Genomic DNA, 23,218 nt, shown 5'->3' with positions numbered 1-23,218 from the left:
TTTTTCCTTTGAAATGGACAGTGGTTTTCTAATTAAATTCCTGTGTTTCTGTGCAGCTGAATGGTTCTCTGGCTGTGAGGGGTGGATGTCTACACAGAGGTGCCTCACAGCAGTGGGTCCTGGCCACACAGACCTGTTCTTTTGAGCGCCCAGCATCATGTTCATGTGGTGAAACTGAAGCCAGAATGTGCAGCTGTTTGTTTTCCCCTTTGTGGGGAAAGGCCTCAAAGGCAAATATTTAATGAGTCAAGAGAGGCAGGAATATTCCACCTTTCTGTTAATTTAAAACAAAATCAGGTCAACTGGTACAACTCCTCTTCAGAAGCTGTGATGGAGAGGAGGGTGGTTGCTGCCCCTGTGACACTTGGGTGTGCTTCAGTCTGCATTTCCAGCCAGAGCAGCACCAGCCCCTGGTATGTCTCATGTAAGCTGAATTACTGAAGCAATCAGAGTCTTTTGCTGTACAGTGCAGGGAGAAGGTCCCCAGGGTAAGGGAATAAACACTAATGGGCAGGAATGGCATGAACCAGGAGAGCTGAAGGAAGGTGGACTTGTACCCCAAGGGCTCTGTAAAGAGTTGAGTGAAGGCTCTGTAAGACTTCAGTCCCTTATGTTTTAGATTTTGTTATATCCCCTGAACCCTGATATCCAGGCTGAAGGGGTGTCAAAAGTCAAAGGTATTAAATAAGGCCAATGAAAAGTCAGTGGTGCACAGGTGCTTGGTTACATGTGCTTTGTGTCCTTTCCAACACCTTACCTGTAATGTGTTCTGCGTTTCAGATTCCCTTCTACAAGGAGATGTGCAAGGGTATTCAGGCGGGTGAGATGTGTGAGAAGTTGGTGGGATACTCTGCAGTGTACAAAGTCTGCTTTGGAATGGCCTGTTTCTTCTTTTTATTCTTCTTGTTCACCATCAAAATTAACAACAGCAAAAGCTGCCGAGCATACATTCATAATGGGTGAGTTTTTTGTTTGATTGCTCAATTTTCACACCTCTTTACAAGTTTGTGCCACAAACTTTCCACTTGGTTGTAGTACTAGGCAGAAAAAAACCCCAAAACCCAAAAAAAATTATTTTGCTCTTATTGTCAGAAATAATGTGGTCAAGTAGAAACAAAGTGAAGTGGTCATCAGTCATCAAAGGATGGGGTTTTTTTTCTCATTATGCTTTAAATAGAGATTTATTTTGATACTAAAGTTGAAAATCTCTAATTCCTATTACAACTACTTTTTTTTTGTTTGGTTTTTTTTTTCTTCTTATACAGATTCTGGCTTATTAAACTTATAGTTCTGGCAGCAATGTGCTCAGGAGCCTTCTTCATTCCTGATCAGGACACTTTCCTCAATGGTATGTCCTCTTGTTTTGTTATGCTTCTTCATTCTCTACTATCTTGTAAGTGGTTAGAAATCCGAGAGGTCTGATCAACATGAATATTGCATTGTTTCTTCAAGTAAAGGCTTTACAGGCTTGATGCAAGAATAGTATTTGGAGCTGTTTTGGGGGACCACTCTGTGTACAAACTACATGGTGGTCTTCATGTGAATGTGCAGGGAACAGCATGGTTTTCTCTGACCAAGAGCAGGCCAAAGTGGTAGGTAATGATACCACTGTAGCAATTCTTTAAGAATTCTTGCCAGTTATTTAATAAATACGGAACTATAATGGTGGAATTGTTTACTCAAGAACAGAGAGCTGCATATTAGTTTTGCTTGTGCAGGTAGCTGTGGCATAGTGCAGCAGTCAGGCTGCACAGTGGAGAGGTGCCAATGTTCCAGGAGGCACAGTAACCTGCTGGGCACTGGTGTTTGCTGCCTGGAAACTCGCAGTGCCCCAAAAGAATTTGGGATGTTCTTAATTTTCAGCTTGGGGGCATACATGCAGTAAGGTAAAATCAGAGTTCTTGTGCCCTAGTATGTTTGCTCTGCTGAGGATACCATGTCAGAAGCATTTCCAGTTTTGGAAGGAATGCTGGCACAGCACAGGCACGCTGATACTAGCCCAGTACTGAAGTGCCAGCTGGGAGGGGAGTGTATCACAGCAGTCTTGTGGGCTGGGAGCAAAATACCTGGTGATACCAAGATCAGTTTGTTCTCTTACATTTGCAATAAGTACATCTTACAAATACTTGTAAGGTCTGGACGGGTGAAAAGGGGTAGGATAAGTAAAGAAAAGAAGCAGTTGTGTATGCTGCCTGCTTCCACTGAGACTTGCTTGGTTATCTTGTTCTCAACACCCGTCTGCTCCAGCCAGGGTGTTTAAAGTGCAGGAGGAAGGGGTAACATGGGGAGGAGAACAGAATGGACAGACAGACTGTGAGCACAGAACTCTGGGAAACTTAAGTGAAAACTGCTACAAGTAAACCACTTCAGCTTCTTGCTCTTGCTGTCTGTTTGTTTGTACCTGGCTCAGTTTGAGCCCCTCTGTGAAGCTGTGGGATGGCTGTGTTTGTTGTTAGGATCCCTTCTGTTTGGGTTAGATGCAGCAGTTCAATGCCTTGTACTCATGAGCAGGTGAGACTGCCTGCCATCTTTGCAAGTCACCCTTTTCATGGGTCTTCAGGAGCTGGCGTGTTTGCAGAAAAGAAGAAACAGAATTTTTTGTGCTGATCCTCAACAGCAGTCTGATGTAGTCTTGAGATACAGCATAACAATCTTTCTTCCTCAAATTAGCTCATGACTTTTCACTCTAAAGAAGCTGTATTCTGCAACTCCTGCTAAACTGACCTCTAATTGCCCCCAAATTTGAGATTCACGTATGGTTTGGATATAGTATGTTTGTGAGGTTTTCTCCCCTACTTTCAATAAACTTACATTGTCTTTTGGTTTGTTGGTTGGTTTGGGGTTTTTTTTTAGGGGGAGGGGGTCATTCTCCCAACTGCTTTTTTTTTTTTTTTAAAGAATAAAATCTCTTGTCATGTTTCCCAAATGCTTTGTTAATCATGGAGGGGGAAGATTATGTGAAGCAGTAGGTTTTTCTGTGGGTTGTAGTGTTAAATCCACACTGGCTATACTGATCTTATCTGTGATTGATCCATAAAGGTTCTGCAGTATACAGTGGCAGAGGAAGATCATGAGAGTCTGTATTTAATTATTCACTCACTAACTCACTATTGGTAGTCTGATTTATCTTACTCTTCTTCTCCCAAATACACGTGCCACTTCTTGCCCTGCCTATTTTTTATGGACTTCCTTACAAAATAACTTCATTTGTTTTTTTGTTTTGTATGTTTGAAGAACAGAATGCTTATCAAGCATATACAGTATGCTTACCAAACCAGACAATGACATCTTTCCTTGCTTTTAAATAATGAGCTTATGATAAAGTAAGAAAAAAAAATAAATAATCCCTACATCAACTGCTAATGGAAATGAGCTCTGACTGTTCTGTTCTTCCACTTAACTTACACGTGGTTTTTTTCAAAAGGAAAGTGTTAATGGAAGCATATGTCTGAATTTTGCTGATGCATTTCCTTGGTCTTTTCTTCACTGAAATCAGCTGCACACTTGAAGTAATTTGTAGGCTGTACACTGCAGAGCAGCACAAGCTGTATATACAGCTAAAAATTAAAATAGGTATCTGTATTTCCTCAGACACATCTGATACTGCGTGTGAGAAATCTGTTGTCCAGAGCATCCAAGCAGCAACCCAAATAAAGTATATGTAGGTCAACAGTTAAGTACCCAAATAACCTGTCTTAAAACCAGTTAGTGAATACTAAGTGTTCCTTGGGAGTGGCTCGGGAACAGCATCTGTGAATAGATAAACCCCACCTTTGTTTTTCTGTGGTACTGGAATCTGGAGAAGAAATTGCCCTTTTTAGTAATGATTGGGTTCCAGTACCTTGCAATTTCAGGGTTTAGATTCCTGTGGAATGCCTTCACACCACCTCCCTCCTGCCAGTCACAAATAAAGGTTTCAGTATTTTCTGTCTGAATATAGTAACTCACAGTCTCCACAAAAATTTTCTAGGTTAGGGAAATTCAGTAGCTGTTCTAACATGATTATATTGAAAGTGTAGCAGGTTGCAAGCTGAATTCATCAGGAAGCTAATCTTGAGTTAACTGAGCTGGCCTTTCATCTGAAATCTCTCATCTCCTGCTACATTTGTGAGTTTGAGTTATTCAAACCACATTAGCAGCTTCACTGCATAGACAATAAATCCATTTTATCTCAAGGGATAGGCGTTTGACCTATTTTCTGCCTCTCTGCCTTGCAGCCTGGCGCTACGTAGGAGCAGCAGGAGGGTTCCTTTTCATTGCCATTCAGCTCATCCTGCTGGTGGAGTTTGCACACAAGTGGAATAAAAATTGGTATGTGTGGGGCAAGTAGTTACTTGTTTAAAATTCTGGTGGACTGCTCCTGACCAATACTTCTCTCATAACTAAGAATGTAAAAGTATCTTGGATGTAGTTTTTGAAAGAAGACACTTGAATGTAAATATTCAGAACTGTTCATATTTGCTTCATATACTTTCTCCTTCCCCAACAGAAATGTTTCCTCATATCCACTTATACTTCATCCTACTCCATATCTACTTCCTCACATCCACTTCTACTCTGCTGATTTATTCTTAACCTGAACTGCTTGGCTTCCATTAAGTAGTAGTGTTTTGGGATGCAAAAATTTCTTACTTTGAGATATTTTGTATTTTATATGAAAATACTCCTGCTAAATAGAGTGGTGCAAGAGATTAAAATTGGATTTGCAAAATGTAACAGTGAAACCATGTGCAATGTTGTGAACTGAAAAATCCTGCTTTTCTGTGTCAGATTAATGCATGTCAATTTTGTTCTCAAATTAAGAATTGCTAATTTGTGTTCAGCTTCTTTCTTTGTCATCTAAATATGTGAGATTCCATTATGAATCTGGATATACAGTATTTGGGTATTGACTGCATTTTTGGTTCAAGTGTATTTTCTGTTACTGTCCTAGCCCTTTGCCTCTCACCAAATTAAAATATTTAAGTTGTCTTCCTATGTGTATTCTCCTGTCTCCACCTCCACCCTTTCTGTCTCACATTTCCTCTTCTACAAACTCTTGCAGTTCTCTCTTGTCCTAATTAAAATGCCACCTGTTAAGAAAGAGTTTTAGCAAACCTTTGGCTTTGTTAAACTCCTGTTTCAGTGAGGAAGAGATGAGAATTCCTTACACCATGCTTTTAGTGCTAATTACTGTAGCTGTTTTTTTGTAGATTAAAGACTTCCAGCACCAGATTTAACTGTAGCTCTCTTTACATTAGATATTCTTTTAAAATAAGTCCTGTTTCCACAAAACAACAGAAAAGAAAACCCCACTGAAAAGACTTTCCATCTACAACATAACCCATTGTTTCAAAGCAATTGTTTTAGTTGCTCCTTTTAAACCCTGGTGGGCTTTGCAAAGAGATGTTTGGAAGGTGAAGATAGGAAAACAAGGTTCACCACTCTTTAGCTGAGAGAGACTTGTGGTTAGACCCAGATGGAGAGAAGCCTCTTTGAGTGAAAGAGTAGTAAAACTATCAAGGTAGTACAAGGAGCAGAAGAGAGGCCATGCCAAGCAATAAACCTCTGGTTTCATTGTGTGGAGAGCAGCACTTGCTAGCCCAGCCTGGGGCACTTGGAGTTGGCACTGAGGAAACGTCTGAAATACTGAGCAGAGATATGCTGATGGACTCATCCCAGAGAACTCCTGGGAGCTGTAGGAGTCAACACTGGGCTATAATTACAGAAAGAGCTGGTTGTGATAGTACAGAAGGTAAACACTGGTGCTAAGGAATGTTTCCCTGTGTTTTATGGGTAGGAGCCTTGCAAGAATCTGTGCTGGTGTAGTGACGCACACAAGCTTTGGGAAAGTAAACACGGTCTTTTGTGTTTGAGGATATGAACTCTTCAGCTGGGCAAGGGAAGACAAAGATGAGATGCTTGTCTCTCTCTCCCCAGGACTGCAGGTGCGAACCATAAGCAGATGTGGAATGGTTTGCTTGCCTTGGTCACGCTCATCCTGTACTCCATTGCCGTGGCAGCTCTGGTCCTGATGGCTCTTTTCTACACGCGCCCCGAGGGCTGCATGTACAACAAGGTCCTGATCGGGGTGAACGGTGGCCTCTGCCTCTTTGTGTCCCTGGTGGCCATATCCCCCTGTGTCCAGAATCGTGAGTCCGCTGACCTTCTCTCCTCCTAGATTTTTGGTGCTGCCACAGTTGTGTGCCTGGAGGCATAAGCCATGTCTGGGCAGAAAGCCTGATGATACTTCAGAATTGGTGCTGCTCTTGACTCTTTATCTGCACTGTGAAGTGCTGTTGCTTATTGTCAGCTTGACTGCTAAAACTATGGGGGTGTGAGACATTTTGGGTGTGTGACATTTTGGGTGTGCCATCAGGTAATAATGTAGAGAAAGCCCACCTGCTGATGGCTGGCACTGTGAAATTTACCTGTGTCTGGCAGTGGTAGCTCTCAAACTCACTACTATTTTACCATTTACTTTTGATTTCTTGGGATTTATCATTTGTAGAGTTTGGGCCTGGTGGAATTGCCAGCAGTATTTTATACTTTGTGTGCTCTTAGTATCTTGCATACATTGGGCCTGAAAATAGTAGAGTGATTCCAATTACATGCAAATAAAATTATTGTGACAGCTTGTCAATAGCTTTTGAAAAGATGCTGCCTTTGGCAAAAGCACAGAGGTGATTCCTTACTTACACAGGAATCTCTAACACTTTTCTAAAACAGCCCACAGAACTAAAGGATAGACTTTTTTTCTCTTTATTGGACAGTGGAACTGTGTCTAAACTGCCTCAAACATTTATTAACTGCCTTAAGTAAAAAATAAAATATAGTGGTGTGCTATTTTAAAGGATACAAATTTATTTTTCAGTTTGCTCAAGTGTCTACAAAAATAACTAATCTTCCTCTTTCTTGTAAAGGCCAGCCCCATTCTGGCTTGCTGCAGTCAGGAGTTATCAGCTGCTATGTGATGTACCTCACTTTCTCAGCACTATCCAGCAAACCACCAGAAACTAGTAAGTTATCTAACGCTTTATGTAACTTCTTTTAAACATCCTGTGTATTAAAAGCAAGAATTTAGCAAACCTGTATTAACTCAGGGATATACAAGTGCTAGATCTGGTCTTCACAGAAAAAATTGCAAATGATACAAATAAATCTGTGCAGCCAAGAGACTGTGCAACTGGCACTCTGCATGTTAAATGCTTTGGTCTAGGGGTGCTTAACTTACCTGGGGTGAGTTGCATCTGTTGCACCATTCCCTATTTCCTGTGAACAAATTTCCCAAAGTCTTGTAGTCTCTTCCTCCTATGACAAGTAGACGTCCTCATAAAATAGGATGTGACAAAATAAATGTGTTAGGTCACAAGATAGGAAGGGATTGAAACAAATGGTGCTTGGATTCCTCTGGAAGAAGCTGGTTATCAGCTCCATCCAAAAGCTTCCAAGGTCCAGTTGGTAGGTGCTGGCCTTCAAAGAGGATGCTGATACGACACTTTCTTCTCCTAGAATTAGTCTTCTCAGTAAGCCTGGACTCCTAATGAAGCAAAAACTTGAGTATCACTTGTATTTTGTTTTGAGAGGAAATATGCCAAGAAAGGACTTGGAGTTGTGTCTTAGAGTTATGTTGCAGCTGAGATGATGCTGCTCTTCAGCAGAGTTCTTGAACTCCACTTTCCTTTCAGCCACCAGCATTGCAGTACAGAATTATGGAACTTGCTAGAGTTTTAAGTTCTTTACACTACAAAACCAGAGCAAGACTTCACAGCACAATTCAAATTGTCCTTTACCCAAATAAATGTCAGATTCATATGTGTGCATTGGAAGCATTCTTTTTACTTCAAGAAGATTTTTCTGGTTTGAATTAGTACTACAGAACCCTTTATTATTGCCCAACTTTTAGTGTTCAATAGCTGAAACAACAATAGCTAGAGGAAAATAAGTCCAGTGAGAGGAAGGAAAAGTTTATGCAGCCAGCTCTCAAGAAGAAAGGGGAAAGATGTAGGAAAAAGTCTGTCATTCAAGAGTATTCTAGAGTTAGGAAGTAAACCAGACCGCATTTAAGTGTAAAATTTTCTTATGGAACTTTAGCAGTGTTTTGAATTAATATAGAGTTCAATTTAGAAGGCATCTGAGTTATTCAAAAGTCTTGCCACAATGTAAAAAGAAAAATAAGGCGGATAAAGTGATATGTGGGATTAAATAATTTGACTTGCCTTCATGCTTGTCACAGTCTTCAGCAGTTAAGTGAATGTTCTAATTCTTTTGTATATATTGCAAGTGTGGTTACTGCATTTGTTAGAGTATGCATCAAGCACACTCTTAGGCCTCCTTGTCTTCCCACGCCTGAGAATTTTCACAGTTGTCATCTGCTCTCAGAGATGCTCCTTCCTCGCCTCTCTGTGTGATAAGGACTCCACATTTGCTTGTCAACTTTCACAGTGGCATGTGCAAGAGAATGTCTGAGGCCCTGGCACTTACCATGGTGTCCCAGGCCCTGTAACTCAGGTTTGCTGTGAACTTGCCTAACATTGACTCATTTGTCAAGGAGGGATTTCCAAACTGGACATCTTGCATTTAAAGCCTGAAAAAAAATTGCAAGTTACAAATATTTGCAATGCCCTAAAAGAGTTGGATATGTCTTTAGAAGGAATGGGCAAACAAAAAGTGATGTTTCTTGAATCTCTGCTAATTATAGCCTGCCTTAGGTTTTTGGTGCAGAGTTGGCTAAAACACCTGCCAAACAATGGACCTGCCTGGCTGCAGATATGTTGTTAATGGACACAGGTGGGGCAATCTGCACATCTCTGGCCAAAGTGTTCTGTAAAGGCTGGTCATCCTTTTGTTTGCTCTCCCCTGGTGCTGTCCCTGTTGCGTGCTGATAAACCTGTTTTTGCAGGGCCAGACAAAGTCCTCTCCCACTGGGTCAGGAGACCGAATTGAGTTTATTTTTAACCTGGATTTAGTCTTTGTTGCATTTTTGCCTCTGCCCCTAGAAACAATTGTGCTGCCTTAATAGGGATGCATTGTGCTTGCTGGAGGGAAAAGGAAATGCCTTGAGCAGCACTGACTCAAAAAGCTCTTGATTTGATATTAAGATGCAGCTGTCATCTTTTGCTTTGGGGTGATGTTCAGTCTACTCTATGTCTTGCCTTGACTTCAGGGAGATAATAAAAAGTCAGATGCAACTTGGAACATCAAGGACTGAATTGGTTTCATTTCAGGGACCTAGAAGTAGGATTTGCTTACATGCCAAGATAAAAGCTTGCCTGTAACTGGCCCACCTTTTTTTCAGCAGTCAGTTTGACAGCAGGGCACCTATCAACCACTGTTTTTTACTTTGGATTCCATACTTGTCCTCAAGGCACCCTTATTGTCAAAGAAATTTCTGGTCTGAGGTCTGTACTATCTTGGTCTTACATGGTTTTGTAGCCTTGGGTGAAGTGTTGGCAGACTTCCAGCTTCATATTTCTTTTTTTACAAAACAGGTTTGGGGTTTTTTTTTTTCCTCTTTTGTCTGTTGTGGTCGAACAGGAAATTTTAGTACCTTACTAAGTTGCATTTTTGTTTTGTCTGAAACAGAGTCCACCAGGTCAGGTTTACCCATTTTTCCTGTGTGGTATTTCTAAAAGATAGACAGAAACAACTAAAATTTACCTACCTAGTGTCAGATAATAAAAATTCAGAAAAGCCTTCAGTATGAAGATTGCTTTAAAATGCAATGAAATGAGCTCTGCAAACTGTTCTTTTTGTTTGTTCTGTTTTGTGAAGTCCTGGATGAAAAGAATCGGAATATCACAATCTGTGTACCTGAATTCAGCCAAGGCCTGCACAGAGATGAAAACCTGGTTACTGGCTTGGGTACTACAATTCTGTTTGGCTGCATTTTATACTCTTGGTAAGTCTGGGAGTTTGCAGTTACCTTTCTGTAAATACAATGTTGTGGCCCAAAGAGTGAAGGCTTGTAGTAGGCCTCGTGCAAAGTCAGAGAGAGGTGTGGAACAAAGCTGAGCTGGAAGGTTCATATTGTCCTCAGCTTCAGAATTTCAGACATTTTAGCTAAAAATATTCAACAAGATAATACAATTTTGGAAACAAATATATCTCAATAAAATCAAATAGGGCAATTTAGATCTAGAGGCAGAGGGAAAAAAATTCCACCTGCCCATGATCCCAAATAATCTCTGTGTTAAACTCTAAGATTTACTCTATACAGTTATATTCACCTGAAAAATCTATCTGAAATTTTTGTAGCCTCCTGGCAGAGGCTATGACTGTCCTTGAAGGTTTTTAAAACAAACAAACAAACAAACTGTTTTGGAGGGTTTAGGACTTCCTTTGAACAGATTATGAGCACAGTATTTCCATCAGGATTTGCCACTGATCAGCTCTATAAAAACCCTTTCATGATGCTCACCTTTGATACTTATCTTGTATTACTGCAGCTCACTTCAATAAATTAAGTTATGCTCTGGGACAGGGAGTTGCCAGTGATTGAAAGGTGGTGTGTCATTTATTTTGGCTGTGCAGCTTGCCAGAAGACAGCACTGTCTGCTGCAGGTTTTTGAGCAGGTTCTGCTTCTGCATCGGTCCACTTCAAAATTCACATGCAGAAATCCCTTCATGTTTTTGTGACATGAAAACAAGAGACTTATTCTTCCGTTTATCAAATTTTTTTTTCACTTTTTTTTTCCTGATATAAAATATATAAATATGGAATATCATGGATCTAGTTTACATTAGAAGGGCACTTCCAGTGCCCCAGGGAGGTGTTTCAGCACACAGATGATATTCATGTAGCCTGCTACTGAACTGTATCATGTAGCTGGGGAGGTAAGAATACCTTCAAAGGGAGTGTTTTGAAGCATTGTTTGCCAAGGCTCAGTGTGTTCACCAAAGCCTTCCTTTGGGTAAGGAAGGTGGGTAGTGGAAAGTTTGCATTTCATATCCTAAAAGGGCAGGACTGGACAAGAAGTGTTTACTGTCAGAAGAAAGTAGAAAGGATTCGCCCCCAGATAACCACAGTCATGCAAAAAAGTAATTTCTAGGAACTGGTACACTGACAACACTTGCTGGTAATTTACTTTTGAAAACTGATTGCTGCCAGAGACCTGTGAGTTTGCTGGCAAAGCCTTTATAGAAATGCTGAGCCAAAGAGATGGCTGTGAACTTAGTATAAAAGCACTGGTTGTGCACAGCAGGGGAGATCTTTTCAGGCTTGCAAATTGGAGCACTTAGATTTTGCTTCTCTTGGAGGTGAATTCATCACCTTTCAGGAGTGACCTACTTTTTAAGCTCATGGTTCAGTCTGAGCTGGCCAGTGGCCATCTGCCAGGCTGGTTTATACCTAGTGCAGGACAAACTTCACACATACTTAATGCTTGATTTGCATCCAGGCAAATGCTTAGGTGAGACATAGGAGTAGACTATTTATGTTTGCTGTGATGTTGAAGAGTTACTCTGTGTTGGGGCTATAGTTATGCCCAGGGGTTTGACACTGTCTTCTTTTCCTCCTAGTTTGACCTCAACAACACGTGCAAGCTCAGAGGCACTGAAAGGAATATATGCAACAGCTGAAACTGAAGTGAGTTCTTGCTTCTTCATGCAGGATTTTTGTACAGGCTTTTCCCCATGCTTTTATTGCTGTTGTTTTTGTGGCCAATAATCTGAAGACAGAAACTGTTCTTGGTAGCTTGTATGCTGTGAGCCTCTGGGTATGGACTCATCAGAACATTTGTCAACACTGGCTCTTCTGCAGGTCTTGCTGGTCTCATGGATGTGCCTTTATGTACTGAAATGATTTGCTGCTCTTGAAGTTTATTCAGCATCCTGCAGACTTCCTGTAAATCTTATGTCCAGCATGAGCTCATGTCCTCTCATTTAAGGGAAAAGCGTGCTGGAAAGCTACCAGCAGAAAAAGTGGAGACATTCTTGAACATTTTCAGTCCTGGTTGCCTTTGTTCTCATAGCAGCTAAGATCTCAAGTTCTTATCTCCTATTTTTATTTCCATACATAAGTAGTTATTTTTACCTATAATTTAATTGCTGATCATATTTCTTGTCCTTGTTTCAGCTGCCCAAGTTTCTTGGTTCCACCTGCCTATTTCTTTGGCTTCCTTGTCCTGGGAACATCCAGAAAACTTTGGGAAATGAGTGGGCTTTTGCTAAGTAACAGTTTCTTAGGCTTGCTAGTGATGCTCTTCAAATACACGTGTGTGTTTGGAAGATGAAGTCTCCATCCCTAGCTCTCCCTGCATTGGTGTTACTTTCATCTGCAGTTTTAGCTTCTGTTTCACAAGTCTTTAATCAGAGTGTGAGAGTTCATAAATGCAGAGGTATCTGCTGAGGGCTTTGCAGTAGCTGAGTGTGGGGAAACAGAGCATATTCCAGTGTGGGAGTGCCAGGGTGCCAGAGAGCTTGGATGCTGTGGCCAGACAGGGGACCAGTGCCAGCCCAGCCCTCTCTGCCAGCTGGACATGGAGCACTGAGACCAGGCATGGCCTGTCTGAGGCAGATCCTGACAGGGCTTGTGCCTTCCCTCCCTGTGCTGAGGGACAGGACAGGGACCATGGGAGAGAAAAGAGCTGCCTTTTGTGCCCTGCACCTCCTCTGCCAGCCGGGCAGTGCAGAAGGCCTCTGCCAGAGGAGAGAAGAGAGTCTGTGTCCTGTGGAGGAGCTGAGGGACAAGGGAGCACTGGAGAGAAAAGAGCTGCCTTTTGTGCCCCTGCCCCTCTGCCAGCCATGTGCTGCAGGAGGTCTCTGCCAGAGGAAAGAGGAGAGTCTGTGTCCTGTGGAGGAGCTGAGGGACAGGACAGGGAGCATTGGAGAGAAAAGAGCTGCCTTTTGTGCCCCTGCCCCTCCTCTGCCAGCCGGGCATTGCAGGAGGTGTGGGTCTGTCCCCTGTGGAGGAGCTGAGGGACAGGACAGGGAGCACTAGAGAGAAATCAGCTGCTTTTTGTGCTCCTGCACCTCCTCTGCCAGCTGGGCACTGCAGGAGACCTCTGCCAGAGGAGAGAGGAGAGTCTGTGTCCCGTGGAAGAGCTGAGGGACAACACAGGGAGCATTGGAGATTGGTGGCCCTGCACCTCTTCTGAGGTGCCGGCCGAGCAGTGCAGGAGGGCTCTGCCAGAGGGTGTGGGTCTGTGCCCTGTGGGGGAGCTGAGGGACAGGACAGGGAGCACTGGAGAGAAATCAGCTGCATTTGTGCCCCTGCACCTGTGCCAGCCATGCACTGCAGCAGGCCTCTACCAGACGTATGGGTCTGTGCCCTGTGGAGGAGCTGATGGACTAAACAGGGAGCATTGGAGAGAAATCAGCTGCTTTTTGTGCCCCTGGACCTCCTCTGCCAGCCGAGCACTGCAGGAGGGCTCTGCCAAAAATGTAGGTCTGTGCCCTAATGGAGAGGCCGAGGGAAGGCCGGGGCCTGTGGCACAGCGTGGGGTTGGGATCTGCTCCTCACCAGGGAGATCCTTCTCTTGAGCCAGAGTACTTGCCCACTGGATTAGTTCTGGGCTGTTGGGTTTTAAAGAGTGTACAAGAGCCAGTAAATGTAAATGTAAATATAAAGGCAAGACTGGTGAAGAGCAACTAATTGCAGTCTGATTGCCTTTCCTGTGGCAAAGGGCCTTTGTCTCCCAGCCCGGAGAGGGTCTGTCAGCTCTGCTGGGTGTTGGGGGTTAGGGGTGGGTGTGCCAGCATTGCTGATTTCATCACTCTCTCTGTGCCAGGGCTTAATTACAGCTGGTTAAAATGTTGAAGGGAACCCAGTGCTTGCTTCAGAATGTGGGTGCAGCCCCAGCATAGCTCAGGCTGGCACTGCAGGTGAGGCTTGGCACAACAAGAGTAGAAAGAGGTAGAGAATAAGGAGTTTATGTAAAGTCTCAGACAGTCTTTTGAAAAACAATGAGCTTTTTGTCTTTTCCTAGGCTTATGAACCCAGTGAGTACAGGTAATTAGGGATATGCAGGGTAAACCTCTCAGAAATTTGATGTTTCTGCTGGATATTTTAGCTCAAAGATATGCTTTTTGGGGAAACATGGAACCAATCCCTGTAAGAGGGGATAAGCTAAAACATAAAGTTTAGGAGTGTAAAGCGTAGGTGTTTATTCATGTCTTTGTGGTGTCCCAACCAAACTGGGGCACTCCAAATGCAGTTTTACACAAGCGTCTTCTACCCTTCAGGCATTCAGGTCCTGCATGGTTTGACTAATCACTGGCATCCACCCCATTATTACTAATCATAATAAAACTTTGCAAAACAGCTATATTTCTGCAGCTGTCTTGCTGCTTGTCTGTTGATGCATACATCCTTTAAGTCAGTCTTGAGACAGCTATTTATCTCTGATGCTGGTATATTTTCAGAGGTGTTTTAGAGGCCCTGGGATGCTGGCATTACCTTGGCTGTCCAGGGCCATGTTTTATCCTTCAGCTCTAAACTTCAAAGAAGCAATGTCCATATTTCCAGGACTGGGCTATCTTTTTGTTTGTTTTACTTAAGCGTGAACAATGCCAAAGTCTCCAGGAACATTCCAGTGCCTCGTCACATTGTACAGTTTACTGTGAACAAATACAAGTAAACAAAGTTAATACACTTTCATACTATAAAGACTGATTGATGTAATAGGGAAGTGAACTTCCCTAACAGGGTTCATTGTTTTGATCAGACCACAATCAAAAGAAAGCCCAGAGAACGGTATTATCAGTACAAAGTAGTATTTGTTATGCACTACAGAAAATGCTGACTTCTACTGTAGTCTGTGCAGGAAATACACTTAAGTTTGTTTATTGATGGTCAACACTTTTTCTCCATTTACATTACCATTCAACACAGGAAGTGTCAATTTCAGCTTTTCTTTCTCCATCAGGTTAAAAAATAAAGGAAATCTTCCTTTAAATAAAACAGTAAAATTAGGTTTCTACTTTTACTCATTCTTCTTGTGCTCATTCTGGCTCCATTTCAGCAAAATCTTGCAAAGAGAAGTACACTTCTCACTTACATTGGTACCATGTGATTTTCAGGCCATGCATCAGAGCTTTAAAATTTCCTTACGCTTTTGTCTTAGCACAGAAATGTCATAAAAAGCACTTATGCGCATCGAAATAAATAAGTCCCCTAAATATGAATGCTTTATTGTAGCTTTTCCACCATTTTGTCACAATTATTTGCATCTGTGTTGGACCTAGAGTTATATAAAATGGGTTAACTTTTAAAGACTGGCTCATTTCTTCAAATTTACTGAGCAGGTTTTTCCAAAGCTTGGAAACGGATGTTCTGAGCTAGTGGACAAACCCTAATTTGAATTTTGTGCTGGTTGGAAATACAAACTAGACTTTCCTAAATTAGTGTCTGTAGTTCAGACATAACAGACCTTCCTTGCCCAGCTGTAGCAAAGGTTCTTACCCCCTTCCTGTTGTTTGTTCCACAGGTAGCTCGTTGCTGCTTTTGCTGTGTACCCGACGGAGACGGTAATTATGTTTTTATTTTATTTTTTATTTGTGATTTACTTTATTTTTGGCTTTTGGAGTAATGCTGAGAGAGTAAGGACACAGCTATGGATGGAGAGCTACTCGTACCTTCATTCAATAGAGTACTGAGTGCAAGAGGAAGTGCTCCAAGTTAGGCTACAGGAGAGGAAAGCAGGAGATGTCACAACACCATTTCAAATATACTAGTCTGGTTAATAATTCTTTAAAGTACATTGGGTTCCTGAAACACACGAAGAGTAATCTCTGGTTTTTGCATGCCTGTGGGTGTAACAGGTTGTTGGACTTTAGGCTCAGCAGCTCTGCAAGGACTGCAGTTCAGGTGTGAGATAGGAAAGGAAATGTCCTGTTTGCAGACCTGGTACAATCAGGATTATCAGCTTCTGGACTTGCCAGGAAAATATTGGAGAGGTAGAGAAATTTGTGTGTTCTCAATGCTCAAAATCCACTCAGTCAATCAGGAAGCTGTTACAAGGCAGGATTTCAGTTAGCCCAGTGTTTGACTCGGGGTTTAGGCCCATGCCCTGAGATTGAGATAATGTTCAAGTGTTACTCTGTGTCAATCACAAAGCACAACCATAAATGTTTTGCTGTGTTCGCTGCGAAGCCAGCTGCTGTTTTCAGTTCTCATTACATTTGCAAAACTTTCTTGTTTCCTGTCTCTTACAGCTGATGCTGAAGAGCATGTTGAGAAGAGGGGAGGCCAGACTGTGGTTTACGATGAGAAGAAGGGCACAGTGTACAGCTATGCCTACTTCCACTTCGTTTTCTTCCTGGCTTCTCTCTATGTGATGATGACAGTAACTCATTGGTTCCAGTAAGTCTGTTTCTTTAATGCTGAGAAATTAATGAGTCTCTGTGTAGAGGGGGAAGATGTGAACGGGAAGTTCTGCTGTTTGGGTGTTTCCTATCCTGATGGTAGAAGTTTGAAGAGACATCACAAGTCTTTCTTGGGCATTCTTGAGAAAGATCTTGCTCTATAAAAGGCTGCTCTCTCCCTCGCTTCCTCTATGGGTTAACTGAGTTAAGTATTTTGTGTCATTCTTTTTTTTTTTCCTCTCCCCTTAACAGTTACGAAAGTGCTCAGATCGAAAAATTCTTCACCGGAACCTGGTCTATCTTCTGGATTAAGATGGTCTCCTGTTGGTTTTGTGTCTTTCTGTACTTATGGACTCTTATTGCTCCACTCTGTTGCCCAACCAGAGAGTTCTCAGTGTGAACAGTTCAAAAGGTCATTTTAAGTTTTTCTCTTCTTTTTTTTGTTGGGTTTTTTGGTGTTTTTTGGGTTTTTTTTGAATGAGGAGACTACCCACTTATCATAATGTACCAGTTATTACCTTTTTAGTCAGGCTAAACAAAAGATTGAAGACTTTTTTTACCATTTTTTATTATCATGAAGGAGCATTGCCTAAGGGAACAAATCCGTTTTGAAACTTTACAATGCTTATGTGTGGTGTGTAGAAAACACAGTTGTTACATGAACTGGAATAAGCGAGATACTCTTCAAATAACTGACAATCTTTCTCTGGCTTCATTGACAAGAAAAGAAAAACTCATGGTGCAGATGGTATCTTCTTACTTCCTATGATTGTTTGGTATCTTCCAGCAAATATGCATTCATTCCTTTTTATACTCTTCCATTAACTGTTTATTTTACAGTTTGCAGTGATGATTTGGACTGCTGTTTTGTACAGCATATAATTCTTGTAAGTAGTATCCAGATAATTCTTTTCCAAAAACATATCTAAATACTTCTGTAGAAATAAGAGAATATATAAAATTTGGCTGCCAAAGCATCTACTAAAAATTGTTTATCTAAGGATTAAATATATTAAGTTATTTTATACCTAGATAGAGAAAGGAATGTACCAATAATAGTAAAATATTTATTCTATTAAATACTTTAAAGGCACCTGGATATTTTACACAATTCAAATTTAGCCCAGGTAATAACTTGAAGAGGAGTTCTACACACAAATTCTCAAACTGAATTTTGTCCAAGTTTGCTTTGCCAGGTCACTCAAAAGTTGAGTGTATTGCATGGGGATGTAAGATTAGGTACATTCTTTATTTACGTTGTTTACTGTTGAAAAAATTACAGTTTAGGGAGCACTGCTAGTTGCCGTTAAATTTAAAAGTGGGGTGCTCATTTACTTTGCTGCCCTGCTGTTTCAACTTATCTCTGAAGGTCCTCCCAGGTCTTCAGTTCTGTTTCCATTACTAGTTTTATAGTATTTTAGATGCATTGATGGTCAGAAAAGGACTATAGTATGACATCATCTTTTCTGCTTGTGTGTTGATTGGAAAGTATTTTTTCTAACTGCTATATTTTTATACTCCTCTGTTGATGTTAGTTTTGCTGTTGGGATGGGACTTAGCCAACCAATATATTAATGGAGACAGAAATTCTTTTATAGAGCTCCTATTCCAAGCACTGGAGTAAGCAGTCTGAAAGGCAAAACCAGAAGACACAAATATAACAAGCAGCTGCCTTAGTCCAAATGACTTGACGATATTAAACACTACCTTGTCGCCTTTTTTAATTAATTAAAACAGATTATTTGGTGGTAAAACAACAGCTCAAATGCCCTGAATGCTGAAAAAGGTTGAACCCCCATAGATATCTGCATTCTGGTGGGTTGAATTTATGACTTGAGCTAGTCCTGATGGTTTTTATCTTCTCTCTCTTGACATGTATATTCACACAGATGTACTGTGTAAAATAGCAACCAATTTAGCAGCTCTCTTTTTTTAAAAAACTGTGATTGAGCCTTAAATCTTCATCCACTGCTTTCTGCAAATCAAAGAAAAGCACAACATGGAGGCAAATGGGTTGGCCAAAGGATTTGCATGCCTTAGTTTTTCTGTTGGAATAATTAATGGCTAATGCCCACCCAGTGAGTAATCTTAACATACTGGATCTTGATTCTGGTCTTGTTTTCATTACCATTTTTAGCTGTCTTGTTGTTACGATATCCCAGGGCTTCTGTCCTGTTTGGAGCTTTCTAGGGATATGATCTTCCCCACCCTGTGCAGTCTTACCTGAAACAAAATCTTCAGGTCTGCAATTCTGTCTACTTATGGCACCCATCCCAGTGATTAGAGGCTCAAAATACTTGTCCTGAGATCTGAGGGAAGGAGGAGTCTGTCCAGCAGTGACTGCCTTGTTGTTCTTCTTGTTTGCACCAAGAGTTAAAAAAGCAGTTGAAGCTGGGCTTTGACACTGAGCAAGAAAAGCAACAAATATTTCTGGACATAGAGGCAGGTTTTTTCTCATTCTGTTTGCTTCTGCTGGGAGGTTCTGGTCCTGCCAAGAGCTCTGCTAGCATGGGGACCTGTCAGAACATTTCTGCCTGCATTTAGAGTCTCGCTACGCAGATACCTCTGCAGCTGAAAAAGGCCTTTATTAATACTTTTTCAATCCAGAAGCACTTGTCTGTCCAGTCTCTAAGATAAGAGCTTGTGGGCTGTGCAATGATGACTAACAGTTGTCCCACCTAACTCACAGCACCAATTCTGACAAGCAGTTTTCATCCAGAGCTGTAGTTGTGTACTGCAACTGAAATAGTCAAGGCTCATGCCTAAGAGCATGCAGGATTTGCCTTCTAATGCCATATATGTCATAGTATGAGAAACTAAGTTGGTTGGTTCGCTTTGCATTTTGTGTGTGTGTTGTTTGTTTTTGGTTGTTTTCCTAAATTAGCCATGCTTTTTATAACAGAACAATCAGGGAAAGGAGCTTTACAGAGGAAGGCACACACTATATCAAGGTATAAGGCAGGGAAAGGTTCCTGTTGTCTGGTTCTGATACCAGGCATCCTGGTAGCAAATGTGGATGATTTTAATACTGATGTTGGTCCTTGGATGTTCTTGTTTACAGAAACACTTACTTTATGTAGTTTTTGCTTCAGGACTTTCTGCACCTTCTTGTGCTCTTTTTTTTTTTTACAGTTTATGTTTAGGAAAATGGGTTTTTGCACAAAGGAGAAACAAGGCTATAAAAAGAAAGTGAGGCATGAGTCCATCCTGACACAGCACTCACCTCACTGAGCTGCTCATTCATCCTTCCCTACTGCCAACTATTGACTTTAAGCATCTAGATCTGCAGGTATACATAGAATGGGAATAGGGCAGTGCCTATTTACACAGTTTTGTCTACTTTGAGCAAATGTTTGGGGGGAAACCCCCAAAAATAAAAAACCTTGAGGACCTGTGTGTCCATGGTGCCCCAGATCCAGCTGTGGACTTCCAGGCCTTTTTGAAGAATTAGTAACTAGTAGCACTCAGGTGTGCAAAGATTCTAGTTCCTCACCAAGACAAGGCTTCCTGCTGGCCAGGCAAATGTTACAGCCTTAGTGTTTGCTGTAAAATCTGTACTGTGAACTTCCACGTGCAACTACATAATAAAATCCTCAACTCGGGTCAAGGAATCAAATTCCCAGCCCATAGATTCCAAACAGTTCATGCAAATGGGCTTTTTAAAAAAAACAAACACTTTTTAAGAAGTGCCTTCATACCTACTGCTGTGATAACTATAAATTCAGGTGGCACTAGAACTGGAAAACCTGGACTGAGCCTGTGGCTGGATTGGTGCTGCCTTGTACCTTACACCAGTGTGTGCAAGGCACAGTCAGACCCGGGGTGCATGTGGAAGACCAAACAATCTGTGTTTGACAAACCTTTGGGGATAAGACTGCTTCAGGTATTACTGTGCAGTGAAAAATTAAGGGGGAAAACTCACAAGTAGCCTGATGCTTTTGTAAATAAATGATTAGTTTTACATTTAAGCTGTAAACAGTTAATTTTCTCTCCCCACACCTGACAATGCAGGTGACTGTCTGCTGAGGCAGTTCACGGCATGGTGTCTGTCCTGCCTTGTACCATGGTTGTTCCTTGAATTTGTTCCCAGATGAAAGCAGTGCAGCACTTCTGGCTCCTTCTGGTCTTGGGTTGTGTGAAGTGAGGAATTTTACAAAGACAGCAAGACCAGAGAACATGTCCTATACTAAATTTCCTCTATTTAAATTCAATGAACTATTGCTATCTTTAGTAGACTCTTGGAGGGACAGGCAATGTTGACAGAAGTTCTGCTGGGAAGGTGAAACAATTTTACTGGCTTTTTTCTACTTTTTCGAATCTGCCATCATAAAGATTATTTGGGACTTCACAGCTGCACTGTCATCTGAGACTGGAACAATTTTAATTTCCTCATGAAGGCAACCAAGAGCCGCAGTCATGACTGGTTCTTGTTTGGGGTAAAATTCAGACACAGAGAGCAAGTGTCTGAATCCAAGTAACTGGGCTAACAAACGAGACGATAAAACTTAACTAGGGATGTGTGGAAAGCAGATGGGTATGCTTGTTTGCTGTTTGCCACACAGTTCCTCAAAGTGTGCAGGCAGCCCTTGCAGCTGGATGCCAAGTGAGGAGTTCCACTGCAATCACACATCAAAGGTATTGCATGTTTGTGATACTCTCAGCTTTCTCCTTCGAGCATTTCCGTGAGGTTCAAACAGCTTGTACATGCCCAGCTAATGTGGTGAATCCTGACTGGGTTGGGCTGCTTTCCTCTGAAATGTAGAATTCAGTGTTGCTAATGTAGGCATAGTTCGGAGAAAGGGTTTGTCCCCTTGCAGAATCATAAACACTGCATGTCTATTTATTTATTTATTTTGTGTTTTAGCACTTTTTTACAAGTCTATAAGCGCTTTGAGATTATAAATTACGCATGTGTAATTGCTTTGTCTGCTACTGCTGCAGCCATTTCTGGGCTAGAACACTGCTATTAATGAAGCAACCATTGCACTTGTGAAAAAGCTGGTTTTTAACAGTTCTTTGGCTTTGAATGATGGCATCAGGAAAATTTGGGTACTTAGGATAGTGCTGCTTGAGCTTTGGCTAACAGCCCATGGTATCCTGGGCATCTCTGAACAGATCATCAACAAAGTAATCCATTGACTGTTTTTAAACTGCACTGTAAATATTTTATAAACGGCTAGGCTTTTCTCCTAAGTTGATGAAGCAAAATACCACAAGACTGTACCTTTGTGGCTAGATGAGTTGAGATTATCCACAGCTAAAATTTTGCTCTCATTTTCCTTCTGGGCTTTAGAAGCAGTGTCTTTTGCTTGGAGGCTGTATCTCCTTATTTTACTTGCCTTTTTCTGCTTGAATTTGTTTTTTAAAGGCAGTGTAAGGCCTCCTTCATTCCCAGACAACCTGCTGCCTGTCAAATGGGATGCCTTTGGTGCTAGAAACTCCTAAAAAGACCTCTTTGCCAAGATTTACAGATCCTTTCCTTTTCATAGCAGGACAACCTGCAGCATTGAAGCAGAGTCAAGGATCATAGGTTATTACATGGATCAGTTTTCCTCTGTGAAAACTGCTTCTTTGTTTTCCAAAGTGGCCTACAAGTTCTTGTGGGAGGGAAACACATAATGAACACCATGACATTTTACTTGTGTTTTCAGTTTTGTAAACAGTAGTTAGAATTCAGTGTTTCACATGACTGTACAAGTGAATGCCAGGGGTCAAGTGCTTAGAAAGCTTTAGCTTTTTTTACTTGGAATAGAATACGTAACTTGGGAACTGGTATGTCTCTGCATTTTCTACATCCTCATGGCAGGGTGCCCAAGTGCCCCAGGATGGGGATGTAAACACATTGTACTGAGTTTGAAGCAGCAATTTTGGGAGACTGGCATGATGGCCACTTTCAAATGCCCAGGGAAATTCTGTATGTTTCAAGTAGACCTTAAATCCCATTTGTTCAGGGTTTTTTTTTAATGGAATCTGCATTTGATTCTTTCCACACCTGTTGTTTTTAAAATAATAATGTTGTTTTTAAAAAGCTAGAATTTATTTCAGATATAAGCCATGTTGGCTTCCCCACTGCCTGCCAGTCTCTGATGGTTCCCAGTGCATAGTGTACAGACATTTTCACAGACTTGTTCAGAGCCACATTCATCAGCTTTGAAACCACTCCAGCAGCCTGAAGCTTCCAGGGCTTTTGCTCACCAGAGCTGCAGGGTGCAGCACTGCAGCCATGCTTTTGCCAAAGAAGCATCAACGTGAAGCCAAGAAGAACATGTGAAGCCAAGAATTTTGGAAAACCATGGGGAAATAATGGATCATTTGACATACCATGGCTTTAGTTTTCCTCTTACCGATACAAGTCCAGGTGCTTAGTTGTTCTTTGGACATCCATGCAGACTTAAAGTGCAGAGAATTTATTTCCAGATAAAAACCATTCTACTTTTGTAATATACAAGCTGAAGAAAGATTTACTAGGAACATATGGGTTCAGTGTCTGCTTTTTGTTCACCACTCATGTGTGGTGTTCGGTCTCATATATGCCATATTCAAAAACTGGATGCAAAATAGTCAAAATATAAACACATTTTCTTAATGGTGAGGGGATTTAAATTAGTTTTTTTCAAGATTCTTAATATCTCAAGGGAACTTTTTGGTGTGTATGTGTGGTTTTATTTTATTAAGCTGTAGCCCAGTGAAGTGGAAGTTTGCTAGTTTATTTAACTTTCTTGCAAGTGTTGTGGTCTTTAGTAACTGTAACAGTTTGACTTTTAAGGATTGGTAAAGATTCCAGAATTGTAAGATCTTACTTGTAAAATAGTCAACAGCTTTGCCTTTTTAGCATGTTAATGGTTTTTATGGACACTTCCTTTTGTATACTGAGTGAATGTACTGTTATAAATTTAATGTTTAATGGACCAATAAAATTTTTCTTACATTTGAA

General features: G+C 41.3%; 1 protein-coding gene across 1 annotated transcript in view; it reads left to right on the top strand.

Annotated features, from left to right (window-relative positions):
* SERINC5 (serine incorporator 5) overlaps positions 1-23,218 on the top strand; it is a 41,505-nt gene extending 18,287 nt beyond the window's left edge. The window contains exons 3-12 of the mRNA XM_083883839.1: positions 781-959; positions 1,266-1,348; positions 4,218-4,311; positions 5,920-6,131; positions 6,903-6,998; positions 9,754-9,880; positions 11,500-11,566; positions 15,408-15,447; positions 16,135-16,282; positions 16,537-23,218. Of these exons, the coding sequence (XP_083739965.1) occupies positions 781-959; positions 1,266-1,348; positions 4,218-4,311; positions 5,920-6,131; positions 6,903-6,998; positions 9,754-9,880; positions 11,500-11,566; positions 15,408-15,447; positions 16,135-16,282; positions 16,537-16,684 (1,194 nt within the window). The 3' untranslated portion in view covers positions 16,685-23,218. The remainder of the gene's footprint in view (positions 1-780; positions 960-1,265; positions 1,349-4,217; positions 4,312-5,919; positions 6,132-6,902; positions 6,999-9,753; positions 9,881-11,499; positions 11,567-15,407; positions 15,448-16,134; positions 16,283-16,536) is intronic.

The sequence above is a fragment of the Zosterops lateralis genome, assembly GCF_965231275.1.
Source record: "Zosterops lateralis genome assembly, chromosome: Z".
Taxonomy (NCBI): Eukaryota; Metazoa; Chordata; class Aves; order Passeriformes; family Zosteropidae; genus Zosterops; species Zosterops lateralis.
Note: the sequence above shows the minus strand (reverse complement) of the source record. Positions and strands in the feature narration are given on the sequence as shown.